The 22,198-nt window shown below is 43.6% G+C and overlaps 1 protein-coding gene and 2 pseudogenes across 1 annotated transcript; all 3 read right to left on the bottom strand.

Annotated features, from left to right (window-relative positions):
- Positions 1 to 520: 520 nt before the first annotated feature.
- LOC109904927 (extracellular calcium-sensing receptor-like) lies at positions 521 to 5,761 on the bottom strand. Its single transcript, XM_031791227.1, has 6 exons — positions 5,522 to 5,761; positions 5,027 to 5,327; positions 4,141 to 4,929; positions 3,427 to 3,654; positions 3,071 to 3,194; positions 521 to 2,931 (listed from the first exon to the last, which is right to left on the bottom strand). Exons 1-6 carry the CDS (start codon positions 5,737 to 5,739, stop codon positions 2,015 to 2,017), a joined length of 2,577 nt encoding a protein of 858 aa, XP_031647087.1. The 5' UTR covers positions 5,740 to 5,761; the 3' UTR covers positions 521 to 2,014.
- A 10,689-nt stretch (positions 5,762 to 16,450) lies between these two features.
- On the bottom strand, positions 16,451 to 19,658 carry LOC116353654 (extracellular calcium-sensing receptor-like; annotated as a pseudogene).
- A 121-nt stretch (positions 19,659 to 19,779) lies between these two features.
- On the bottom strand, positions 19,780 to 22,166 carry LOC116353721 (uncharacterized; annotated as a pseudogene).
- Between the last annotated feature and the right edge of the window lie 32 nt (positions 22,167 to 22,198).

The following is a 22,198-nucleotide window of genomic DNA, read 5'->3' on the forward strand; positions in this document are numbered from 1 at the left end:
TATAGAATAGCATGTCATATCACTTAATCCGGCATAGCCAAAGACACGACAAGGCCTACTACCACTACTACTACTACCACTAGGCCTACTACCACTACTACTACCACTAGGCCTACTACCACTACTAGGCCTACTACCACTACTACTACTACTAGGCCTACTACCACTAGGCCTACTACCACTACTACTAATACCACCAGGCCTACTAACACTACCACTACCACTTGTAATACTACCACTACTTCCACTACTTCTAACACTGCCACTAGGCCTACTACCACTACTTCTCCTCCCGCCAGGCCTGCGTCCACTACTACAACTACCACTACCACTTGTAAAACTACAACTACCACTTGTAATACTACCACTAATACCATTTCAACCTCTACTACTACTACTACATACAGATACATTTGGCCAGCTGAAGCGAGCCATACAATTCTTATAAAATTAACATTCATTTATTTGTGTCTTTCTCTAGCGTTGTGATACTTAAAATAACACTGGAGATCCAGATATGTTAGACAGCTGAATTGTTTATGACAACCACTGTAATATTACATGAAGGGTAGCCAATACATTACACCATACATGGAAAATACACATATATTCTTTATAACACATTTCACCGAGGCCTTGCTATGTGTTGATGGTGGTATGAATGCCAAATGCTATTGGTGTATATTAACACACATTGGGTTGTGGCCCACAGGCCTATGAAGAGAGGTTTAAGAAGTCAATGTTGTTTTTGATGAGATAGTAGACCATGCTTGTCCAGAGCAGGCCTGTGAGACAGAGGCTCAGTAAGGGGCTTGTGTGTGGGCTCCTGATCTGGACCTGGACTGGACAGCAGCAGTCACTGAGGGGGTCACTGAGGGGGCCTGTGGAAGCACAGCAGGCTGTCAGTGGCCGCTGGGGTAGAGCAGTGAGAAACATAGTCAAAATAATACATTTTGTTTCTGCTTCATTATTGTCTTGACTTTCATAATGTGCGACCACACCCATGTAGATATGGCTGCTAGGCATAATGTACTGTTGGATGTTTGTTCAGGACTTATTGAACATCCATGTACCTGTGACAGATCTTTTTTACCAGCCGGTTCTTTCTCTTTCGAACCATCTCTCACAATGTCTCATGAAGAGACCGGAATGGAGCCCATGGCAGGAGCGGATTTACATTGGCTGATATCTCAGTCCATCACCGTCCAACAAAACCCTTAGAACCTTCCCTCTGCAAACTAATTAGGCTAAACAAGGAAGTGAGTTCACGTCTATCTCTCACATGTAAATGTCTTATTTTGCTCCTTTGTACCCCAGTATCTCTACTTGCACACTCATCTTCTGCACATCTTATCACGCCAGTGTTTAAATTCTATATTGTAATTATGTATCTACTATGGCCTATTTATTGCCTTACCTCCATTATCCTACCTCATTTGCACACACTGTATTGTATTATTGACTCCATGTTTGTTTATTCCATGTGTAACTCTGTGTTGTTGTTTGTGTCGCACTGCTTTGCTTTGTCTTGGACAGGTCGCATTTGTAAATGAGCACTTCATCTCAACTAGCCTACCTGGTTAAATAAAGGTTAAATAAATAAAATATGAAATATGCCCAAACTCAGAATCAGTTGGGGCTTCCTAAAAGTCATATGATCATTGTGAGGTTTTCTGCAGTTTTCATAGTCAAACTGTAGCAGGCTCTCTCTATCCTTGATTTGAACCCTTCCCCTTTCAAGTCCCACTTCATTGCACAGTGTTTCCAGGCTCTATTTTTCGGTATCAATTGAGCCTGTGGATGAGGTTAACCCATGATTGACTTAGATATGATGTGTCTGTGGATGAGTTTAACCCATGATTGACTTAGATATGATGTGTCTGGGGATGAGTATAACCCATGACTGACTTAGATATGATGTGTCTGTGTTTATTATAGAAAGACTTTGAATAAGCCAATGGTCAGTATTCATCCTAAAGGACTTTGGTTGACGCCTTTCCCAAAATATGTTTCTTTAATATCGTATATCATTGGATGTCTTCCCCATCATATGTTTCTTGGTGTTTTGCTCTGGCCTCAGCAATATAATGAAACATTTAGGAGCAAATATGCAGAAAAGTAAACCAAAACTGGAGGCCAGAATAGCAAATATCTCCACAGCTACTGTGAACTTCCCAGGAGAGCTGACATAAGCTGGGATAAAGGTGATCCAGACTGCACAGAATATGAGCATGCTGAAGGTGATGAATTTGGCCTCATTGAAGTTATCCGGCAGCTTTCGAGCCAGAAAAGCCAGCACAAAGCACAAGAGAGCCAGGAGTCCTATATACCCCAACACAGCCCAGAAACCAATAGCTGAACCCACATCACACTCTAGAATGATCTTTTCCTTATAGGTCTTCATGTTCTTGTAGGGGAAAGGAGGGGAGACTGTTAACCAAAGTACACAGATCAGGACCTGTATGAGAGTGAAAGCAAGAACACTGAGTCTCTGCTGTGGAGGACCAAACCATTTCATGATATTACTGGCTGGAAGTGTAGCCCTGAAGGCCATCAACACCACTATTGTTTTCCCCAGAACACAAGAGATGCATAGGACGAAGGTGATCCCAAACGCTGTGTGGCGCAGTGTACAGGACCACTCAGAGGGCCGGCCAATGAAAGTAAGAGAACACAGAAAACAAAGAGTCAAGGAGAAAAGCAGCAGGAAGCTCAGCTCAGAGTTGTTGGCTCTGACGATGGGGGTGTCCTTATGAATTGAAAACACAACAGCTACCAGAGTAGTAACACCAGACCCCAGTAAGGAGAAAAACACCAGAACTATGCCCATCATTTCTTCATAGGAGAGGAATTCAACTGGTTTCAACACACAGAGGTCCCTTTTTTCATTGGACCAATACTCCAAGTCACATCGATAGCAGCCGTTAGAATCTGTAAAAGGATTAGAACGTCATTCATTCTATGAATCAGTGTGTCACTGTGTCATGTGTTTTTTGATATCTATTAGTCCTGTTGGGCAGTGACAGAACTTGAAAGTATTGAAGGTAGCAATAAATGCATTATATATTACCTGTGATATTACTGATCTCTCCCTCCGCACATGGTACACAGTCATAACAGCATACAGGCTTTCCTTTCTGTACAGCCTTACGAGTGCCTGTGGGACAGCTCTCACTGCACACTGATGCAGGTGCCTGTAGAGAAATACAACATGTCTGAATATTGGTGTATTTTATATGAATAAACGTGCAGAAATGTTTTAATGTCACTACTTATGGAAGTTATATTACCAATGCAAAACAAGACAATTGAGATAGACTATGTGGATTATGTATACATTATTGAATGAATGTTTTACATTTGCAGTGGTTTGAGATTTGCATGTGTTATGCTTTTGCAACATATTCAACATGTATTTAGTCCTACCTCTGCCTGGCCCCCTATCCAGACCAGTTTTCCCTTGTTGAAGGTAATGCGCTGTTCAGGGGGCATCGAGGAATCATACAGCCCCACAACATGGAACTGCAGGGTCCCATCCTCCTCCTGCTGCCAGTTCACTAGGTCGTAGCACGCCACCACATCTCCGTTATCATCAAACCAGATCTCCTCTCCTGTCTTTACTCTAAACCTCACCTCCTTCAGGTACTGTAGCACCTGCTCAACAACACAGCCAGACAGCCAGAAAGCCAGAAAGCCAGCCAGCCAGAAAGCCAGGCAGGCAGGCAGGCAGGCAGGCAGGCAGGCACAGACAGACAGACAGACAGACAGACAGACAGACAGACAGACAGACAGACAGACAGACAGACAGACAGACAGACAGACAGACAGACAGACAGACAGACAGACAGACAGACAGACAGACAGACAGACAGACAGACAGACAGACAGACAGACAGACAGACAGACAGACAGACAGACAGACAGACAGACAGACAGACAGACAGACAGACAGACAGACAGACAGACAGACAGACAGACAGACAGACAGACAGACAGACAGACAGACAGACAGACAGACAGACAGACAGACAGACAGACAGACAGACAGACAGACAGACAGACAGACAGACAGACAGACAGAGAATGGGATGATTCATAAGATATGTTACTTAAGTTTTGTCGTATCTGGAGCTTGCTCACCTGCTGTGGTTTGTAGACTGGTCTTTTGCCGCTGTCTGTGTCATTCTTTAAGTCTGTCAGTAGGTTGTGCAGAGCGTGTGCAATGGCATATACAGCTGTGTACACTTTACTGGATATTCTCAGCTCTGACACGTCAGTGTATTGGTTCTTCAGCTTTGCTAAGCTCTCTGTTCCTGTGCACAGCGTGCTGCTGCCCCCCTCGAAGGAGCACTGGAACACGGTCTCCCAGAACTCCCTGAGCAGGGTGTTGTCTGGTGCCTGGGAGGGGTGCACCTTGTTTAGGAACCCCTCCAGACCATCCAGCCTGGCATTCCTGATGGCAAAGCCAACCGCTCCCCTCAGGAAGCCGTAGGCCTTGTTATCCGCCAGCAGTCTGGCTGTGATCCAGGACTCGCTGCCCACCCACTGCAGCCCTGGGTCTCCCTCCAGGGCCATCTCATTCATCAGGGGGATGAGTTCCCCCAAGGTTAAGAACAGTACCACCACCCTGGCTGTGGCCCTCCGGATGACCTTGACGACTTCCAGGAGCTTCTCTCTGGGGTCTGTGCGGTGGATGGACTCTTGGTACTCTACACAGACCCCTTCATGCCACGCTGCCTCCATGAATGTGGCCATGCCGTTGTTTCCATAGTCATTGTTGCTGTTCACCACTCCCACCCAGTTCCATCCAAAGTGTTTGACCAGCTTTGCCAGGGCTCTGCTCTGGTAGAAGTCACTGGGGATTGTTCTGAAGAAGGAGGGGAACTTCTTTCTGTTGCTCAGACAAGCACAGGTGGCAAAGTGGCTGATCTGTGTGGAAGAAACGGGAAGATTTGAATTGATTTTTCATGCATAGCTGACATTGATGAAACTACCTCTAAAGAGCCACAACCAGAAGGTGTCTCACCACAGGGATATTGAATGGTCCGACCAGGGATGACATTCCGATGGTGGATGTGGAGCTTGACTCCCCTACAATACCCAACATGGCTGGAGATCTGGAACAGGAGGAAGGGTCTCCCAGGCTGTCCTCAGGCCCAGGGCTGTTCATCAGGGCCAGGGCTGAGTGGATGGCCAGGGGGGCATAGCTACAGGAGTCATAGACCTGGTAACCCAGAGACAGCCCTGGGAGCAGATCACTGCTGTTGTTGATCTCCTCCAGGGCAAAGATCAGGGTCTGTGCAAACTGGAACTCACGTGGGTTGAAACTGGACAGTGATAACAAACCCAAAAAATAAGTTAGTTGAAGCCAAGAATCGCATTTGCCACAATCACATATGCCAGCAAAACTGATATACTCAGTTGAGATGAGTTGAGTATTGTGTTTAGTATCACAGAAAATTTTTATAAATATTACCAAAATGCTAAAAGTACCCACAGACAGTTGTTTTTCAACACATACCTGATACAGGGTGTTTTCTCTGGTCTGGAGGTGAACGAATGGACCTTGAAGAGGGCATTCCTATGTATACCGAACACTGCCCCAATGTTGATGTCCCCCTCGGCAGACAGGAGAGGCAGAGCGGGTTGGCCCAGCAGAGAGCAGTTTCGAGCTGGAGCAGCTATACCCCTCATCACCACCACCAGCAGCCGGAGAACCACTCCTGTACTCAGTGCCATGCCAGCCTTCAGCAGGGCAGCTGTGTCTGTGAGGGCAGACAGAAGGGTTCCTCTTTTATAGAGGTGAAAGTGCCTCGCAAGACGCTGGAACTGCCCATACACTCCCTCTCAACGAGTGGGATGTGGTTCTAGTGTTTATTGTGTCCCCGGGGTACAGGATGAGAGAGGGAGGTGGGATAGTGACAGAGGCTGGGTTACGCTGCTATTATGAGCAAGCAGTGGATAGATAATTGCAGGTTTCTGCTTTCCCAAAGTTTTTTTTGTATGCCAATTTAAAAACATACATAAAAAATAGAACAATTACATTTTATTTCAAATAAAAAATAATTACAAATGATATCTGTCATGCCTTCACATGTTTCTATGTATTACCATTTAAACACATACATAAAACAGAAATAGTTTGAAATAAATGATCATTGTTTTTGTACGTGTGTGTTGAAATTGTTACACAAAAATGAAACTTCTGGAATAGCATGACACATATACATTTGTATTTCCATAATGTCAGAAATCTGCACTTATCTATCCACTGCTTTGCTCATATTAACAACTTAGCCCAGCCTCTGTCAGTATCCCAACTCCCTTCTCATCATAGACAAGGTTTTTGTCTAGCTCACGGTTTGTCCCGGGTACGTAACCTGATGGTCGCAAAGAAGGCCCTGATTGGTGAACCACTGATCCAGCTCTTTGTCTTTTGGAAATCCTAGGGACAAGCCCACACAGTGCTTACACACTTCAACAGATTGTACCAGTCAAAGGTTTGGACACAACTACATTTTCAAGGCTTTTTGTTTATTTTTACTATTTTTCTACATTTTAGAAAAATATTGAAAACATCACAACTATGAAATACCACATATGGAATCATGCAGTAACCAAAAAAGTGTTAAACAATATATTTTATTTGAGATCCTTCAAAGTAGCCAACCTTTGCCAGTTGTTTCCACTTCTGGCAGTTGTTTATTTGGCTCCCGAGTGTCGCAGCAGTCTAATGAACTGCATTACAGTGCAAGGTGTCACTACAGTCCCTGGTTCCATTCAATATCACATCTGGCTCTGATTGGGAGTCCCATTTGGCAGCGCACAATTGGCTCTGTGTTGTCTGAGTTAGGCCGTCTTTGTAAATAAGATTTTATTATTAAATGACTTGCCTAGAGTTAATTAGGGCTAGCTGTTCCACTTGCGGGACACAAACCGACAACTTCCGGTGTAATTGGGGGTGCGCAATACAAATACATCTTCACAATATTAAACATTAACGAACATACTAGTGTCTTACATAATTTAAAAGCTAAATTTCATGTTAATCTAACTGTGTTGTCAGATTTCAAAAAGGCTTTATGGCAAAACCATACTGTGCGATTGTCTGAGGAAGGTGCACCACATCAACATATTTTTCAACCAGCACAGGCTTCACAAAATCACAAATAGCGATTAATTAAATAAATCACTTACCTTTGAAGATTGTCCTCTGTTTGCAATCCCAAGGGTCCCATCTTCAGCATGAATGGTCTTTTTGTTCGATAAAATGCTTCTTTATATCCCAAAAAGTCAGTTTAGTTGGCGACATTGGTTTCAGTAATCCACACGTTTAACAATTAGTCCAAAAATTAGTCCAAAAAGCTAATGCTAAACTTTGTCCAAACAAGTCAAACAACATTTCTATTTAGTCCTCAGGTTCTCTAAAATGTAAATAAACTACAAAATTTCATATGGAAGTAGTATGTTCAATAGGAAAGGAAAATTCGTAAGCGCGCGTCCTCTCCCTCGCGAGCCGAAAGACTGATTTTCTTCAGATGGTCTCCTAACAAAAACTAACAAAAACTCCAATAACTTCTTCCTTTTTAAAAAAGAAGCTTCAATCCTTGAATAAAGACTGTTGACATCTAGTGTAATCCATAGGAATTGCAATCTAGGAGAAGGATATATATAGAAACAATAGGTTTCCATAATAAGAGCCTGGGCGCTGAAAAAATAACATTCTTGTCGATTTCCATCGGATTTTCGCCTGCCATATCATTTTTGTTATAGTCTCAGAATTATCTTAACAGTTTTAGAAACGTCAATGTGTTTTCTATCAAATGGTACCAATTATATGCATATCCTGGGCACGTCAGTCAGGAGGAAATTCAGGAAACTATCCCAGAGACGTTTTAAAAGTAAAACAAATGCGTTTAAATTGCCTTGATGACAGCTTTGCACACTCTTAGCATTCTCTCATCCAGCTTCATGAGGGATGCTTTTCCAACAGTCTTGAAAGAGTTCCCACATACGTTGAGCATGTGTTGGCTGTTTTTCCTTCACTCTGCATTCCAACTCATCCCAAACCATATCAATTGGGTTGAGGTGGGGTGATTGTGGAGGTCAGGTCATCTAATGCAGCACTCCATCACTCTCCTTGGCCAAGTAGCCCTTACACAGCCTGTTTTGGATCATTGTCCTGTTGAAAAACAAATGATAGACCCACTAAGTGCCAACCAGATGGGATGGCATATCACTGCAGAATGCTGTGGAAGCCATTCTGGTTAAGTGTGCCTTGAATTCTAAATAAATCACTGACAGTGTCACCAGCAAAGCACCCCCACACTTTCCCACTTCCTCCTCCATGCTTCACGGTGGGAACCACACATGGGGAAATCATTCATTCACCTACTCTGCATCTCCCAAAGACTCAGCGGTTGGAACCAAAAATCGCAAATTTGGACTCATCAGACCAAATGACAGATTTCCACCGGTCTACTGTCCATTGCTCATGCTTCTTGGCCTAAGCAAGTCTCTTCTTCTTGTTGGTGTCCATTAGTACTAGCAGCAACTCAACCATGAAGGCTTGATTCACACAGTCTAGTCTGAACTGTTGATGTTGAGATGTGTCTGCTACTTGAACTCTGTAAAGCATTTATTTGGCTGCAATTTCTGAGGCTGGTAACTCTAATGAACTTATCCTCTGCAGCAGAGGTAACTCTGGGTCTTCTTTTCCTGTGGCAGGCCTCATGAGAGCCAGTTTCATCATAGCGCTTGATGGTTTTTGCAAAGGTTCCATATTGACTGACCTTCATGTCTTAAAGTAATGATGGACTGTTGTTTCTCTTTGCTTATTTGAGCTGTTCTCGTCATAGTATGGACTTGGTATTTTACCAAATAGGGCTATCTTCTGTATTCCACCCCTACCTTGTCACAATTTAACTGATTGTCTCAAATGCATAAGGAAGCATATACATTCCACAAAAACATTTTTAAAAGTCAGTTAGGATCAGCACTTTTTTTCTGAATGTGAAATGTCAGAATAATAGTAGAGAGAATGATTTATTCAGCTTTTATTTCTTTCATCACATTCCCATTTGTGACCAATTGCTCCGCCCTGACCATCGAGAGCTGTTTAATCTCTATGGTGGTTGGGGAGTGACAATGACTAGGTTGGGTTATCTAGGTGATTAATGATCTATGTTGGCCTGGTATGGTTCACAATCAGAGGCAGCAGTTAATCGTCGTCTCTGATTGGTGATCATATTTAGGCAGCCATTGCCCCATTGTGCTTTGTGGGTTCTTGACTATGTATAGTTGCCTGCGAGCACTATAGTAGCTTCACGTTTCGTTTTGCTCTAAGTTTCACCTAGTAACAAAAAGATGTGGAACAAAGATCACGCTGCGCTTTGGTCCACTCATTATAAAGTTCGTGACACCAAGCTTTAACTTCCTGACTGATGTCTTGAGATGTTGTTTCAATATATCCACATCATTTTCCGTCCTCATGATGCCATCATTTTGTGAAGTGCACCAGTCCCCCATGCTTCACGGTTGGGATGGTGTTCTTCGGCTTGCAAGCATCCTGTAACGCTCCGGGTGTCGTGGGTGTGGAGTCAGACGCAGGAAACATAGAGTGCGATGCTGTGCTCTTTAAGGCACAAAACGCAATACAGGGTGCTCACAACCAAAATGCACGACCAGGAACAAACATGTTCCTCTACTACAAAACAGAAGGTCACAATAATTAATCCCGCACAAAGAACCAGGCGGGCCGGCTGACTAATAAAGCCTCACTAATTATACCCAACTCGAAACAGGTGTACTCAATAAACACATAAGGAGGGGGAGGAAAGAATCAGTGGCAGCTAGTAGGCCGGCGACGACTACCGCCGAGCGCCACCCAAACGGGAAGGGGAGCCACCTTCGGTCGGAGTCGTGACACCTCCCTCTTTTTCCTCCAAACATAACGATGGTCATTATGGCCAAACAGTTATATTTTACTTTCAGAAGATCGGAGGACATTTCTCCAAAAAGGTCTCTCTTTGTCCCCATGTGCAGTTGCAAACCGTAGTCTGGATTTTTTACAGCGGTTTTTGAGCAGTGGCTTCTTCTTTGCTGAGCAGCCTTTGAGGTTATGTTGATATAGGACTCGTTTCACTGTGGATATCGATACTTTTGTTCTTGTATCCTCCAGTATCTTCACAAGGTCCTTTGCTGTTGTTCTGGCATTTATTTGCACTTTTTGCACCAAAGTACGTTCATCTCTAGGAGACAGAAGGCGTCTCCTTCCTCAGCGGTATGACGGCTGCGTGGTCCCATGGTGTTTATACTTGCGTACAATTGTTCGTACAGATGAACGTCGTACCTTCAGGACTTTGGAAATTGCTCCCAAGGACGAACCAGACTTGTGGAGGTCTACAGTTTTTTTTTCTGAGCTCTTGGCTGATTCCTTTTGATTTTCCTATGATGTCAACCAATGAGGCACTGAGTTTGAAGGTAGGCCTTGAAATACATCCACAGGTACACCTCCAATTGACTAAAATTATGTCAATTAGCCTATCAGAAGCTTCTAAAGCCATGACATCATTTTCTGGAATTTTCCAAGCTGTTTAAAGGCACAGTCAACTTAGTGAATGTAAACTCCTGTCCAACTGGAATAATGATACTGTGAATTATAAGTGAAATAATCTGTCTTTAAACAATTGTTGGAAAAATGACTTGTGTCATGCAAAAGTAGATGTCCTAACTGACTTGCCAAAACTATAGTTTGTTAACAAGAACTTTGTGGAGTGGTTGAAAAACAAGTTTTAATGACTCCAACCTAAGTGTATGTTAATTTTTGACTTCAACTGTACTTTGCATCCTTGCACTATACAATGGAGTGCGATGGAGCAGAATGTTCTGTTTTCCTTTTCAAAACTTGCTGAAGACTATTTTTACCCTGTACGCACATGCAACTAACCCCAGGTGAGTTAAATTACACAGTAGTACTACTACCACTACTACCACTAGTACTACTACCACTATTACTACTACTACTACTACTACTTCTACCACCACTACTATTACTACCACCACTACTACCACTACTACTACTACTACTACCATTACTACTAATATCACTAGTACTACTACCACTACTACTACTACTACCATTACTACTACCACTACTACTACTACTACTACCCGTACTACTATCACTAGTACTACTATTACTTTTACTAGTAGTACTACCACTACTACCATTAGTACTACTACTACTACTACTACTACTACTACTACTACTACTACTACTACTACTACTACTACTACTACCACCACTCCCACTACTACTACTACTACCACCACTCCCACTACTACTACTACTACTACTACTACTACCACTATTAACACCAGTACTACTACCACTACTACTACTACTGCTACCACTACTACCACTACGACTAGTACTACTAATATCACTAGTACTACTACCACTACTACTACTACTACCATTACTACTACCGCTACTACTACTACTACTACCCGTACTACTATCACTAGTACTACTATTACTTTTACTAGTAGTACTACCACTACTACCATTACTACTACTACTACTACTACTACTACTACTACTACTACTACTACTACTACTACCACCACTCCCACTACTACTACTACTACTACAACTACTACCACTAGTATTACTACTACTACCACCACTACTACTACCACTACTACCATTAGTTTTACTACAAATGACTACTTATACTACTACTACTACCACTAGGACTACTACGACTAATACCACTAGGCCTACTACTACCACTACTACTACTAGGCCTACTACTACTACCACTACTACTACTACTACTACACATACTACTACTTATAATACTAGCCACTACTACTACTACTACTACTACCACAACTACTACTACCACTACTACCACTACTACTACTACTACCACTAATAGCATTAGTTCTACTACCACTAATACTACTACTACCATTACTACTACCACTACTACTACTACTACTACTACTACCCGTACTACTATCACTAGTACTACTATTAATTTTACTAGTAGTACTACCACTACTACCATTACTGCTACTACTACTACTACTACTACTACTACTACTACTACTACTACTACCACCACTCCCACTACTACTACTACTACTACAACTACTACCACTAGTATTACTACTACTACCACCACTACTACTACCACTACTACCATTAGTTTTACTACAAATGACTACTTATACTACTACTACTACCACTACTACTACTACCACTAGGCCTACTACTACCACTACTACTACTAGGCCTACTACTACTACCACTACTACTACTACTACACATACTACTACTTATAATACTAACCACTACTACTACTACTACTACTACTACCACAACTACTACTACCACTACTACCACTACTCCTACTACTACCACTACTAGCATTAGTTCTACTACCAATACTACTACTACTACTACTACCACTAATAATTCTACCATGAGGACTACTACCACTACTAACACTACTAACACTACTACTACTACTACTACTACTACTACTACTACCACTACTACTACTACTACACATACTACTACTTATAATACTAACCACTACTACTACTACTACTACTACTACTACTACCACTACTACCACTACTACTACTACTACTACTACCACTACTACCAATACTACTACTACTACTACTAATAATTCTACCATGAGGACTACTACCACTACTAACACTACTACTACTACTACTACTACTACTACTACCACTACTACTACTACTACTACTACTACGGATACTACGGATACTAAACACTACTACTACTACCACTCCCACCACCACTACTACTACTACTACTACTACTACTACTACTACTACTACTACTACTACCACTACTACCACTAGTACTACTACTACCACTACTACCACTACTACTAGTACTACTACCACTAGTAATACTACCACTACTACCACTAGTACTACTACCACTACTACCACTCTTACTACCACTACTACTAGTACTACTACCATTACTACTATCACTAGTACTACTACCACTATTAACACTAGTACTACTAACACTACTACCACTACTAGTACTACTCCCACTAGACTACTACCACTACTACTACTTTTACCACTAGTACTACTACTACTACCTCCACTACTACTACCACTACTACCACCAATACTACTACCACTACGGCCACTCGTTATACTACCACTACTACTTATTCCACTACTACTACTACTACTAGTAGTAGTACTACCACTACTACCATTACTACTATAACTAGTAGTACAAGACAGTACCGTGCAGTACCGAAGAGCCCTTACTGCGGCTCGATCATCCAATTTTTCAAACTTAATTGAGGAAAATAAGAATAATCCGAAATTCCTTTTTGATACTGTCGCAAAGCTAACTAAAAAGCAGCATTCCCCAAGAGAGGATGGCTTTCACTTCAGCAGTGATAAATTCATGAACTTCTTTGAGGAAAAGATCATGATTATTAGAAAGCACATTATGGACTCCTCTTTAAATCTGCGTATTCCTTCAATGCTCAGTTGTCCTGAGTCTACACAACTCTGCCAGGACCGAGGATCAAGAGAGACGCTCAAGTGTTTTAGTAGTATATCTCTTGACACAATGATGAAAATAATCATGGCCTCTAAACCTTCAAGCTGCGTACTGGACCCTATTCCAACTAAACTACTGAAAGAGCTGCTTCCTGTGCTTGGCCCTCCTATGTTGAACATAATAAACGGCTCTCTATCCACCGGATGTGTACCAGGCTTTCTCCTATAGAGCTCCATTTTTATGGAATGGTCGGCCTACCCATGTAAGAGACGCAAACTCTGTCTCAACCTTTAAGTCTTTACTGAAGACGCATCTCTTCAGTGGGTCATATGATTGAGTGTAGTCTGGCCCAGGAAAGGGAAGGTGAACGGAAAGGCTCTGGAGCAACGAACCGCCCTTGCTGTCTCTGCCTGGCCGGTTCCCCTCTTTCCACTGGGATTCTCTGCCTCTAACCCTATTACAGGGGCCGAGTCACTGGCTTACTGGGGCTCTTTCATACCGTCCCTGGGAGGGGTGCGTCACTTGAGTGGGTTGAGTCACTGATGTGATCTTCCTGTCTGGGTTGGCACCCCCCCCCCCTTGGGTTGTGCCATGGCGGAGATCTTTGTGGGCTATACTCGGGCTTGTCTCAGGATGGTAAGTTGGTGGTTGAAGATATCCCTCTAGTGGTGTGGGGGCTGTGCTTTGGCAAAGTGGGTGGGGTTATATCCTTCCTGTTTGGCCCTGTCCGGGGGTGTCCTCGGATGGGGTCACAGTGTCTCCTGACCCCTCCTGTCTCAGCCTCCAGTATTTATGCAGCATTAGTTTATGTGTCGTGAGGCTAGGGTCAGTTTGTTATATCTGGAGTACCTCTCCTGTCCTATTCGGTGTCCTGTGTGAATTTAAGTGTGCTCTCTCTAATTCTCTCTTTCTCTCTTTCTTTCTCTCTCTCCTTCCATTTCAATATTATCGCTTGCACAGTGCTCCTTGGGATGTTTAAAGCTTGGGATTTTTTTTTGTATCCAAATCCGGCTTTAAACTTCTTCACAACAGTATCTCGGACCTGCCTGGTGTGTTCCTTGTTCTTCATGATGCTCTCTGCGCTTTTAACGGACCTCTGAGACTATCACAGTGCAGGTGCATTTATACGGAGACTTGATTACACACAGGTGGATTGTATTTATCATCATTAGTCATTTAGGTCAACATTGGATCATTCAGAGATCCTCACTGAACTTCTGGAGAGAGTTTGCTGCACTGAAAGTAAAGGGGCTGAATAATTTTGCACGCCCAATTTTTCAGTTTTTGATTTGTTAAAAAAGTTTGAAATATCCAATAAATGTCGTTCCACTTCATGATTGTGTCCCACTTGTTGTTGATTCTTCACAAAAAAATACAGTTTTATATCTTTATGTTTGAAGCCTGAAATGTGGCAAAAGGTCGCAAAGTTCAAGGGGGCCGAATACTTTCGCAAGGCACTGTACTTCCACTACTAGTACTACCACTAGGACTACTACTGTAACGGATGTGAAACGGCTAGCTTAGTTAGCGGTGTGCGCTAAATAGCATTTCAATCGGTGACGTCACTTGCTCTGAGACCTTGAAGTAGTGGTTCCCCTTGCTCTGCAAGGGCCGCGGCTTTTGTGGAGCGATGGGTAACGATGCTTCGTGGGTGACTGTTGTTGCTGTGTGCAGAGGGTCCCTGGTTCACGCCCGGGTATGGGCGAGGGAACGGTGTAAAGTCTATACTGTTACATTGATGCTGTTGACCCGGATCACTGGTTGCTGCGGAAAAGGAGGAGGTCAACAGGGGGGTGAGTGTAACGGATGTGAAACGGCTAGCTTAGTTAGCGGTGTGCGCTAAATAGCATTTCAATCGGTGACGTCACTTGCTCTGAGACCTTGAAGTAGTGGTTCCCCTTGCTCTGCAAGGGCCGTGGCTTTTGTGGAGCGATGGGTAACGATGCTTCGAGGGTGACTGTTGACGTGTGCAGAGCGTCCCTGGTTCGCGCCCAGGTCGGGGTGAGGGGACGGACATAAAGTCTATACTGTTACACTACCACTACAACCACTACTACTACTACTACTACTACTACTACCACTACTATTACTACCACTAGGCCTACACCTACTACCACTACTACTACTACTACTACTAGTACTACTACCACTACTGTCACTACTACCACTACTACGAATACTACTACCCGTACTACTATCACTAGTACTACTACAACTACTAGTAGTACTTCCACTACTACCATTGCTACTATTAATACTACTACTACTACTACTACTACTACTACTACTACTACTACTACTACTACTCCCACCACTATTACTACTACTACTACCACTAGGCCTACTACTACTACCATTACTATTACTACCACTAGGCCTACACCTACTACCACTACTACTACTACTACTAGTACTACAACCACTAGTACTACTACCACTACTACCACTACTACGAATACTACTACCCGTACTACTATCACTAGTACTACTACTACTACTAGCAGTACTTCCACTACTACCATTACTACTACTACTACTACTACTACTACCCCTCCCACCACTACTACTACCACTACTGCTACTACTACCACTATTACTTCTTACTTATTTTTCTTATTCTTATCCGCATTTCTTTAAACTGCATTGTTGGTTAGGAACTCGTAAGTAAGCATTTCACTGTAAGGTCCAGACCAGTTGAATTCAGCGCATGTGACTAATAAAATTAGATTTGATTTGATTTACTATTACTATTGTTTCTACTACTACTACTACTACATACAGATACATTTGGCCAGCTGAAGCAAGTCACACAATTCATAGAAAATGACCATTCTAGTTTTTTGATTTTATTTGTGTATTCCTCTAGCATTGTGATAATAAGACTGGAGATCCAGAGATATATGAATTGTTTATGACAACCACTGTAATATTACATGAACGGTAGCCAATATATTACACCATACATTCAGTACAGACATATATTCATTATAACACATTTCAATGAGACCTTGCTTTAAATTGATGGTGGTATGAATGCCAAATTCCCATTGGTGTATTGACACACATTGGGTTGTGGCCCACAGGCCTATGAGGAGAGGTTTAAGAAGTCAATGTTGTTTTTGATGAGATAGTAGACCATGCTTGTCCAGAGCAGGCCTTTGAGACAGAGGCTCAGTAAGGGGCTTGTGTGTGGGCTCCTGATCTGGACTGGACAGCAGCAGTCACTGAGGGGGTCACTGAGGGGGTCACAGCAGGCTGTCAGTGGCCGCTGGGGTAGAGCAGTGAGAAACATAAGAGTCAGGGAGTGCCATGCCAGACACTCCCTGACTCACCAAAATAATAAATTTTCTTTCTGCTTCATTATTGTCTTGACTTTCATAATGTGCGACCACACCCATGTAGATATGGCTGCTTGGCATAATGTGCTGTTGGATGTGTGTTCAGGACATATTGAACATCCATGTACCTGTGACAGATCTCGTCGACAAGCCGGCTCTTTCTCTTTCAAACCGTCTTTCAACAATGGTCACGAAGAGACAGGAATGGAGCCCATGGCAGGAGCGGATTTACATTGGCTGATATCTCAGTCCATCACCATCCAACATAACCCTTAGAACCTGCCCTCTTTAAACGAATTAGGCTAAACAAGGAAGTGAGATGGGGAAATCAGAAAGCATGCACCTAGTTCTCACAGGTAAACGTTATATGCCCAAACTCAATATGATCATTGTGAGATTTTCTCCAGTTTAGCAGGCTCTCTCTATCCTCCATTGATTTGAACCCTTCCCCTTTCATGTCCCACTTCATTGCACAGTGTTTCCAGACTCTATTTTTGGTATCAATTGAGCCTGTGGATGAGTTTAACCCATGACTGACTTAGATATGATGTGTCTGTGTTTATTATAGAAAGACGTTGAATAAGCCAATGGTCAGTATTCATCCTAAAGGGCTTTGGTTGACGCCTCTCCCAAAATAATATCGTCGTTAGATGTCTTCCCCATAATTTGTTTCTTTAATATCGTATGTCATTGGATGTCTTCCCCATCACATGTTTCTTGGTATTTTGCTCTGGCCTAAGCAATATAATGAAACATTTAGGAGCAGATATGCAGAAAAGTAAACCAAAACTGGAGGCCAGAATAGCAAAGATCTCCACAGCTACTGTGAACTTCCCAGGAGAGCTGAGACAAGCTGGGAGAAAGGTGATCCAGACTGCACAGAATATGAGCATGCTGAAGGTGATGAATTTGGCCTCATTGAATTTGTCAGACAGCTTTCTAGCCAGAAAAGCCAGCACAAAGCACAAGAGAGCCAGCAGTCCTATGTAGCCCAACACAGCACAGAAAGCAATAGCTGAACCCACATCACACTCTAGAATGATCTTTTCCTTGTAGGTATTCATGTTCTTGTAGAGGAAAGGAGGTGGAGACTGTTAACCAAAGTACACAAATCAGGACCTGTATGAGAGTGAAAGCCAAAACACTGAGTCTCTGCTGTGTAGGACCAAACCATTTCATGACATTACTGGCTGGAATTGTAGCCCTGAAGGCCATCAACATCACTATTGTTTTCCTCAGAACACAAGAGATGCAGAGGACGAAGGTGATCCCAAACGCTGTGTGGCGCAGCATACAGGACCACTCAGAGTGCCGGCCAATGAAAGTAAGAGAACGAGAAGAGCAGCAGGAAGCTCAGCTCAGAGGTATTTGGCTCTGACGATGTGAGTCTGTCTGTAGTGGAAGAATATCAGTGCTATTGTCATTGTCAGACACCCACCAAACACAGAGAAGGTTACCAAGTATAACCTTGAGTTCCCTGATGGTTATGTACTCCAACCCTTTCAAATTGCAGTTATCTCCCTCTTCGTTTGACTTGTTGCACATCTCGCTGTATCTGAAAGCATAAACAGTTTGATTATGTACAGCGAGTACATCTTTAGATAGACCAGTAAAGTGCTGGCTGAGATTCTTCCCCACATGAACATGATGAAGGCTAGCGTAAAAGCTATGAGCCCTGAGGTCTCACTTGTGGTGTTGCTGACCCGTCTGCACAGGAGATGCTGTTGAAGCAGCAGACAGGTTTCTTCTTAACGAAGGCCCGGCTGGTACCTGGCAGACAGCTCTCACTGCAGATAGACCTGGGTAAATGGAACACACAGATGCACTTTAAATCAAGGGACCCCTCATATTTAGTCACAATCACACATAACCATACATTATTCTTTAATACAAAACGTTCACTGTAAATAGACTTGGCCTAAAGGAGCACAGTCACACACAAAGCCATTCAGAACAGTTACACAGACCATCTCCCTAACAGGTCCTTACCTCAGGCCAATGGCCTGTCCAGACAGCACTCAAACTGCTGGCTCTCTGGCTGTGAGGCATCATAGTAGCCAATGGTCTCAATCAATGTTATCCATCAGCCAGTTGACCAGGCCGTAGACCTCCGATTCGTCTCCCTGCCCATCAAATAACACCCTCTCAGCATGCTGACCAGGCCTTAGCCATCAAATAACCCCCTCTCACCACGCTGACCAGGGCATAGCCATCAATAACACCCTCTCAGCATGCTGACCAGGACGTAGCCATCAAATAACACCATTTCACCATGCTGACCAGGCCTTAGCCATCAATAACACCCTCTCTGTTTGCTGACCAGGGCATAGCCACCAATAACACCCTCTCAGCATGCTGACCAGGGCATAGCCATCAATAACACCCTCTCAGCATGCTGACCAGGCCTTAGCCGTCAATAACACCATCCCTGCATGCTGACCAGGCCTTAGCCATCAATAACACCCTCCCAGCATGCTGACCAGGCCTTAGCCATCAATAACACCCTCCCAGCATGCTGACCAGGCCTTAGCCATCAATAACACCCTCTCAGCATGCTGACCAGGGTATAGCCATCAATAACACCCTCTCAGCATGCTGATCAGGGAATAGCCATCAATAACACCCTCTCACCATGCTTAGTGGTGAAATTCACGTGGGTGAGGTAATGCAACACCAGGAGGTCTTTTTAAACACAATCTTGCTTTCTCCACCTTCCTCGCATCACAGGCTACAGGTGTGATTTATTGGCTTAGTAAAGCCACAGTTACAGGCTACAGGTGTTATTTGTTGGCTTAGTAAAGCCACAGTGTCACAGGCTAAAGATATTATTTGTTGGTTTAGTAAAGCCACAGTGTCACAGGCTACAGACGTTATTTGTTGGCTTAGTAAAGCCACAGATTTACAGGCTACAGGTGTTATTTGTTGGTTTAGTAAAGCCACAGTGTCACAGGCTACAGGTGTTATTTGTTGGTTTAGTAAAGCCACAGAGTTACAGGCTACAGGTGTTATTTGTTGGTTTAGTAAAGCCACAGAGTTACAGGCTACAGGTGTTATTTGTTGGTTTAGTAAAGCCACAGAGTTACAGGCTACAGGTGTTATTTGTTGGTTTAGTAAAGCCACAGAGTTACAGGCTACAGGTGTTATTTGTTGGTTTAGTAAAGCTACAGAGTTATAGGCTACAGGTGTTATTTGTTGGTTTAGTAAAGCCACAGAGTTACAGGCTACAGGTGTTATTTGTTGGTTTAGTAAAGCCACAGAGTTACAGGCTACAGGTGTTATTTGTTGGTTTAGTAAAGCCACAGAGTTACAGGCTACAGGTGTTATTTGTTGGTTTAGTAAAGCCACAGAGTTACAGGCTACAGGTGTTATTTGTTGGTTTAGTAAATCCAGTCTCAGATGCAGACACACTGAATGAACAACCATTTAATAATCCAACAGAGGCAATAGGCTGGTAAAGCCAGGCAGGGGTCAGTAAACCAGAGGTGGGGCAACGCTACCGGAAAGCAGGCAGGCTCAAGGTCAGGGTAGGCAGAGTGGTCAGGCAGGCGAGATCAGAGTCAGGACAGGCAATGGTCAAAACCAGGAGGGCGAGAAAAAGAGAGACTGAGAAAAGCAGGAGTTAATAACAAAAACACTGGTTGACTTGATAAACAAGACGAACTGGCAAAAGACAGACAGAGAACACAGGTATAAATACACAGGGGATAATAGGAAAGATGGACGACACCTGGAGGGGGGTGGAGACAATCACAAAGACAGGTGAAACAGATCAGGGTGTGACAGCCACAGAGTTTCAGGCTAAAGGTGTTCTTTTTTGGCCTTGTTACCATAGTCACTGTTAGTTCTGATGGCCCCCACCCAAGTCCAGCCAAAGTGTTTGACCAGCTGGGCCATGGCTCTGCTCATGTAGAGGTCACTAGAAATGGTTCTGAAGTATGAAGGGTATTGCCTTCTGTTACTCAGACAAGCACAGCTGGCTGAATGACTGAGCTGGAAGACCAAAAAAACACAAAACCGTTAACACACTGCTCTGATGTTGCCATTCCGTTAAAAGTAGCACATAGGCAAGACAGTGTTTTCACCTAGTATCATCTCTGCCTTTATTTTGTATTAATACATACAGACAGACACTCTCCACTGGTATGTGGAAGGGCTCCATGGTACGTGCCATGCCAGACACTCCCTGACTCACCACAGGTATGTAGAAGGGCTCCATGGTACGTGCCATGTCAGATACTCCCTGACTCACCACAGGTATGTGGAAGGGCTCCATGGTACGTGCCATGCCAGACACTCCCTGACTCACCACAGGTATGTGGAAGGGCTCCATGGTACGTGCCATGCCAGACACTCCCTGACTCACCACAGGTATGTAGAAGGGCTCCATGGTACGTGCCATGTCAGATACTCCCTGACTCACCACTGGTATGTAGAAGGGCTCCATGGTACGTGCCATGTCAGATACTCCCTGACTCACCACTGGTATCTGGAAGGGCTCCATGGTACGTGTCATGCCAGACACTCCCTGACTCACCACTGGTATGTGGAAGGGCTCCATGGTGCGTGCCATGCCTACTGTCATAGTGGTCTCCCCTATGACAGCGTGTACGGTGGTCGGGCTCGGTTCAGCTCTGTGGCCCCTCCTCATATCCGTTTATCAAAGCCAGGGACACCCGCACAGAGGGTGAGGGACGAGTTAAAAGGATCCTGTAGCCCAGAGACAGCCCTGGCAGCAGCTCAGAGCTGTTATTGATCTCCACTATGACAAAGATCATGTTCTGGTTGTACTGGAGCTCACCTGGGTCCAGCCTGCAAAGAGGAGATCTAGTACAGTCACTTACAGATACAGATGGTTTTCAACACTTTCTTTGAAATATGATTAGTCTTACTCTGTGATTAGACATGTTTGTATATGTGAAAAAGAGACATAAAAGCAATAACTGATTTTCAACACTTTCTTACCCTTCACACTGGATGCTTCCTGGGTTGACCTGCAAAGTTGGGTTCACACTGGATGCTTCCTGGGTTGACCTGCAAAGTTGGGTTCACACTGACTGGGTTTTGGGTGAAAGGAGAAAATGTCTCCGAAGTTGATGTCTCCCTCGTTTGAGAAATGTGACAGTTATTTTGTTCCATAACATCTGCACACAGGCTCCCCAGCCTTAGCTGTGACTGTTAGCGGAGTGATCACCAGGAGGTCTTCCAGCTGCGGTGTCTCACATGTCAGGGTCCTGACAACACTCCATCTGTAATCCTTGATATGTTACCGTTAATGATG

This window comes from Oncorhynchus kisutch, linkage group LG15 (genome assembly GCF_002021735.2).
Source record: "Oncorhynchus kisutch isolate 150728-3 linkage group LG15, Okis_V2, whole genome shotgun sequence".
In the NCBI taxonomy this organism is placed as follows: Eukaryota; Metazoa; Chordata; class Actinopteri; order Salmoniformes; family Salmonidae; genus Oncorhynchus; species Oncorhynchus kisutch.

What these genes read in the sequence shown, in the direction of transcription:
- LOC109904927 (XM_031791227.1), bottom strand. Translation starts at nt 5,739, where the DNA reads ATGGCACTGAGTACAGGAGTGGTTCTCCGGCTGCTGGTGGTGGTGATG. An exon ending in GAGAAAACACCCTGTATCAG is followed by an intron (nt 5,328 to 5,521) that starts GTATGTGTTGAA and finishes ATCACTGTCCAG; the next exon opens with TTTCAACCCACGTGAGTTCC. An exon ending in GACCATTCAATATCCCTGTG is followed by an intron (nt 4,930 to 5,026) that starts GTGAGACACCTT and finishes TCTTCCACACAG; the next exon opens with ATCAGCCACTTTGCCACCTG.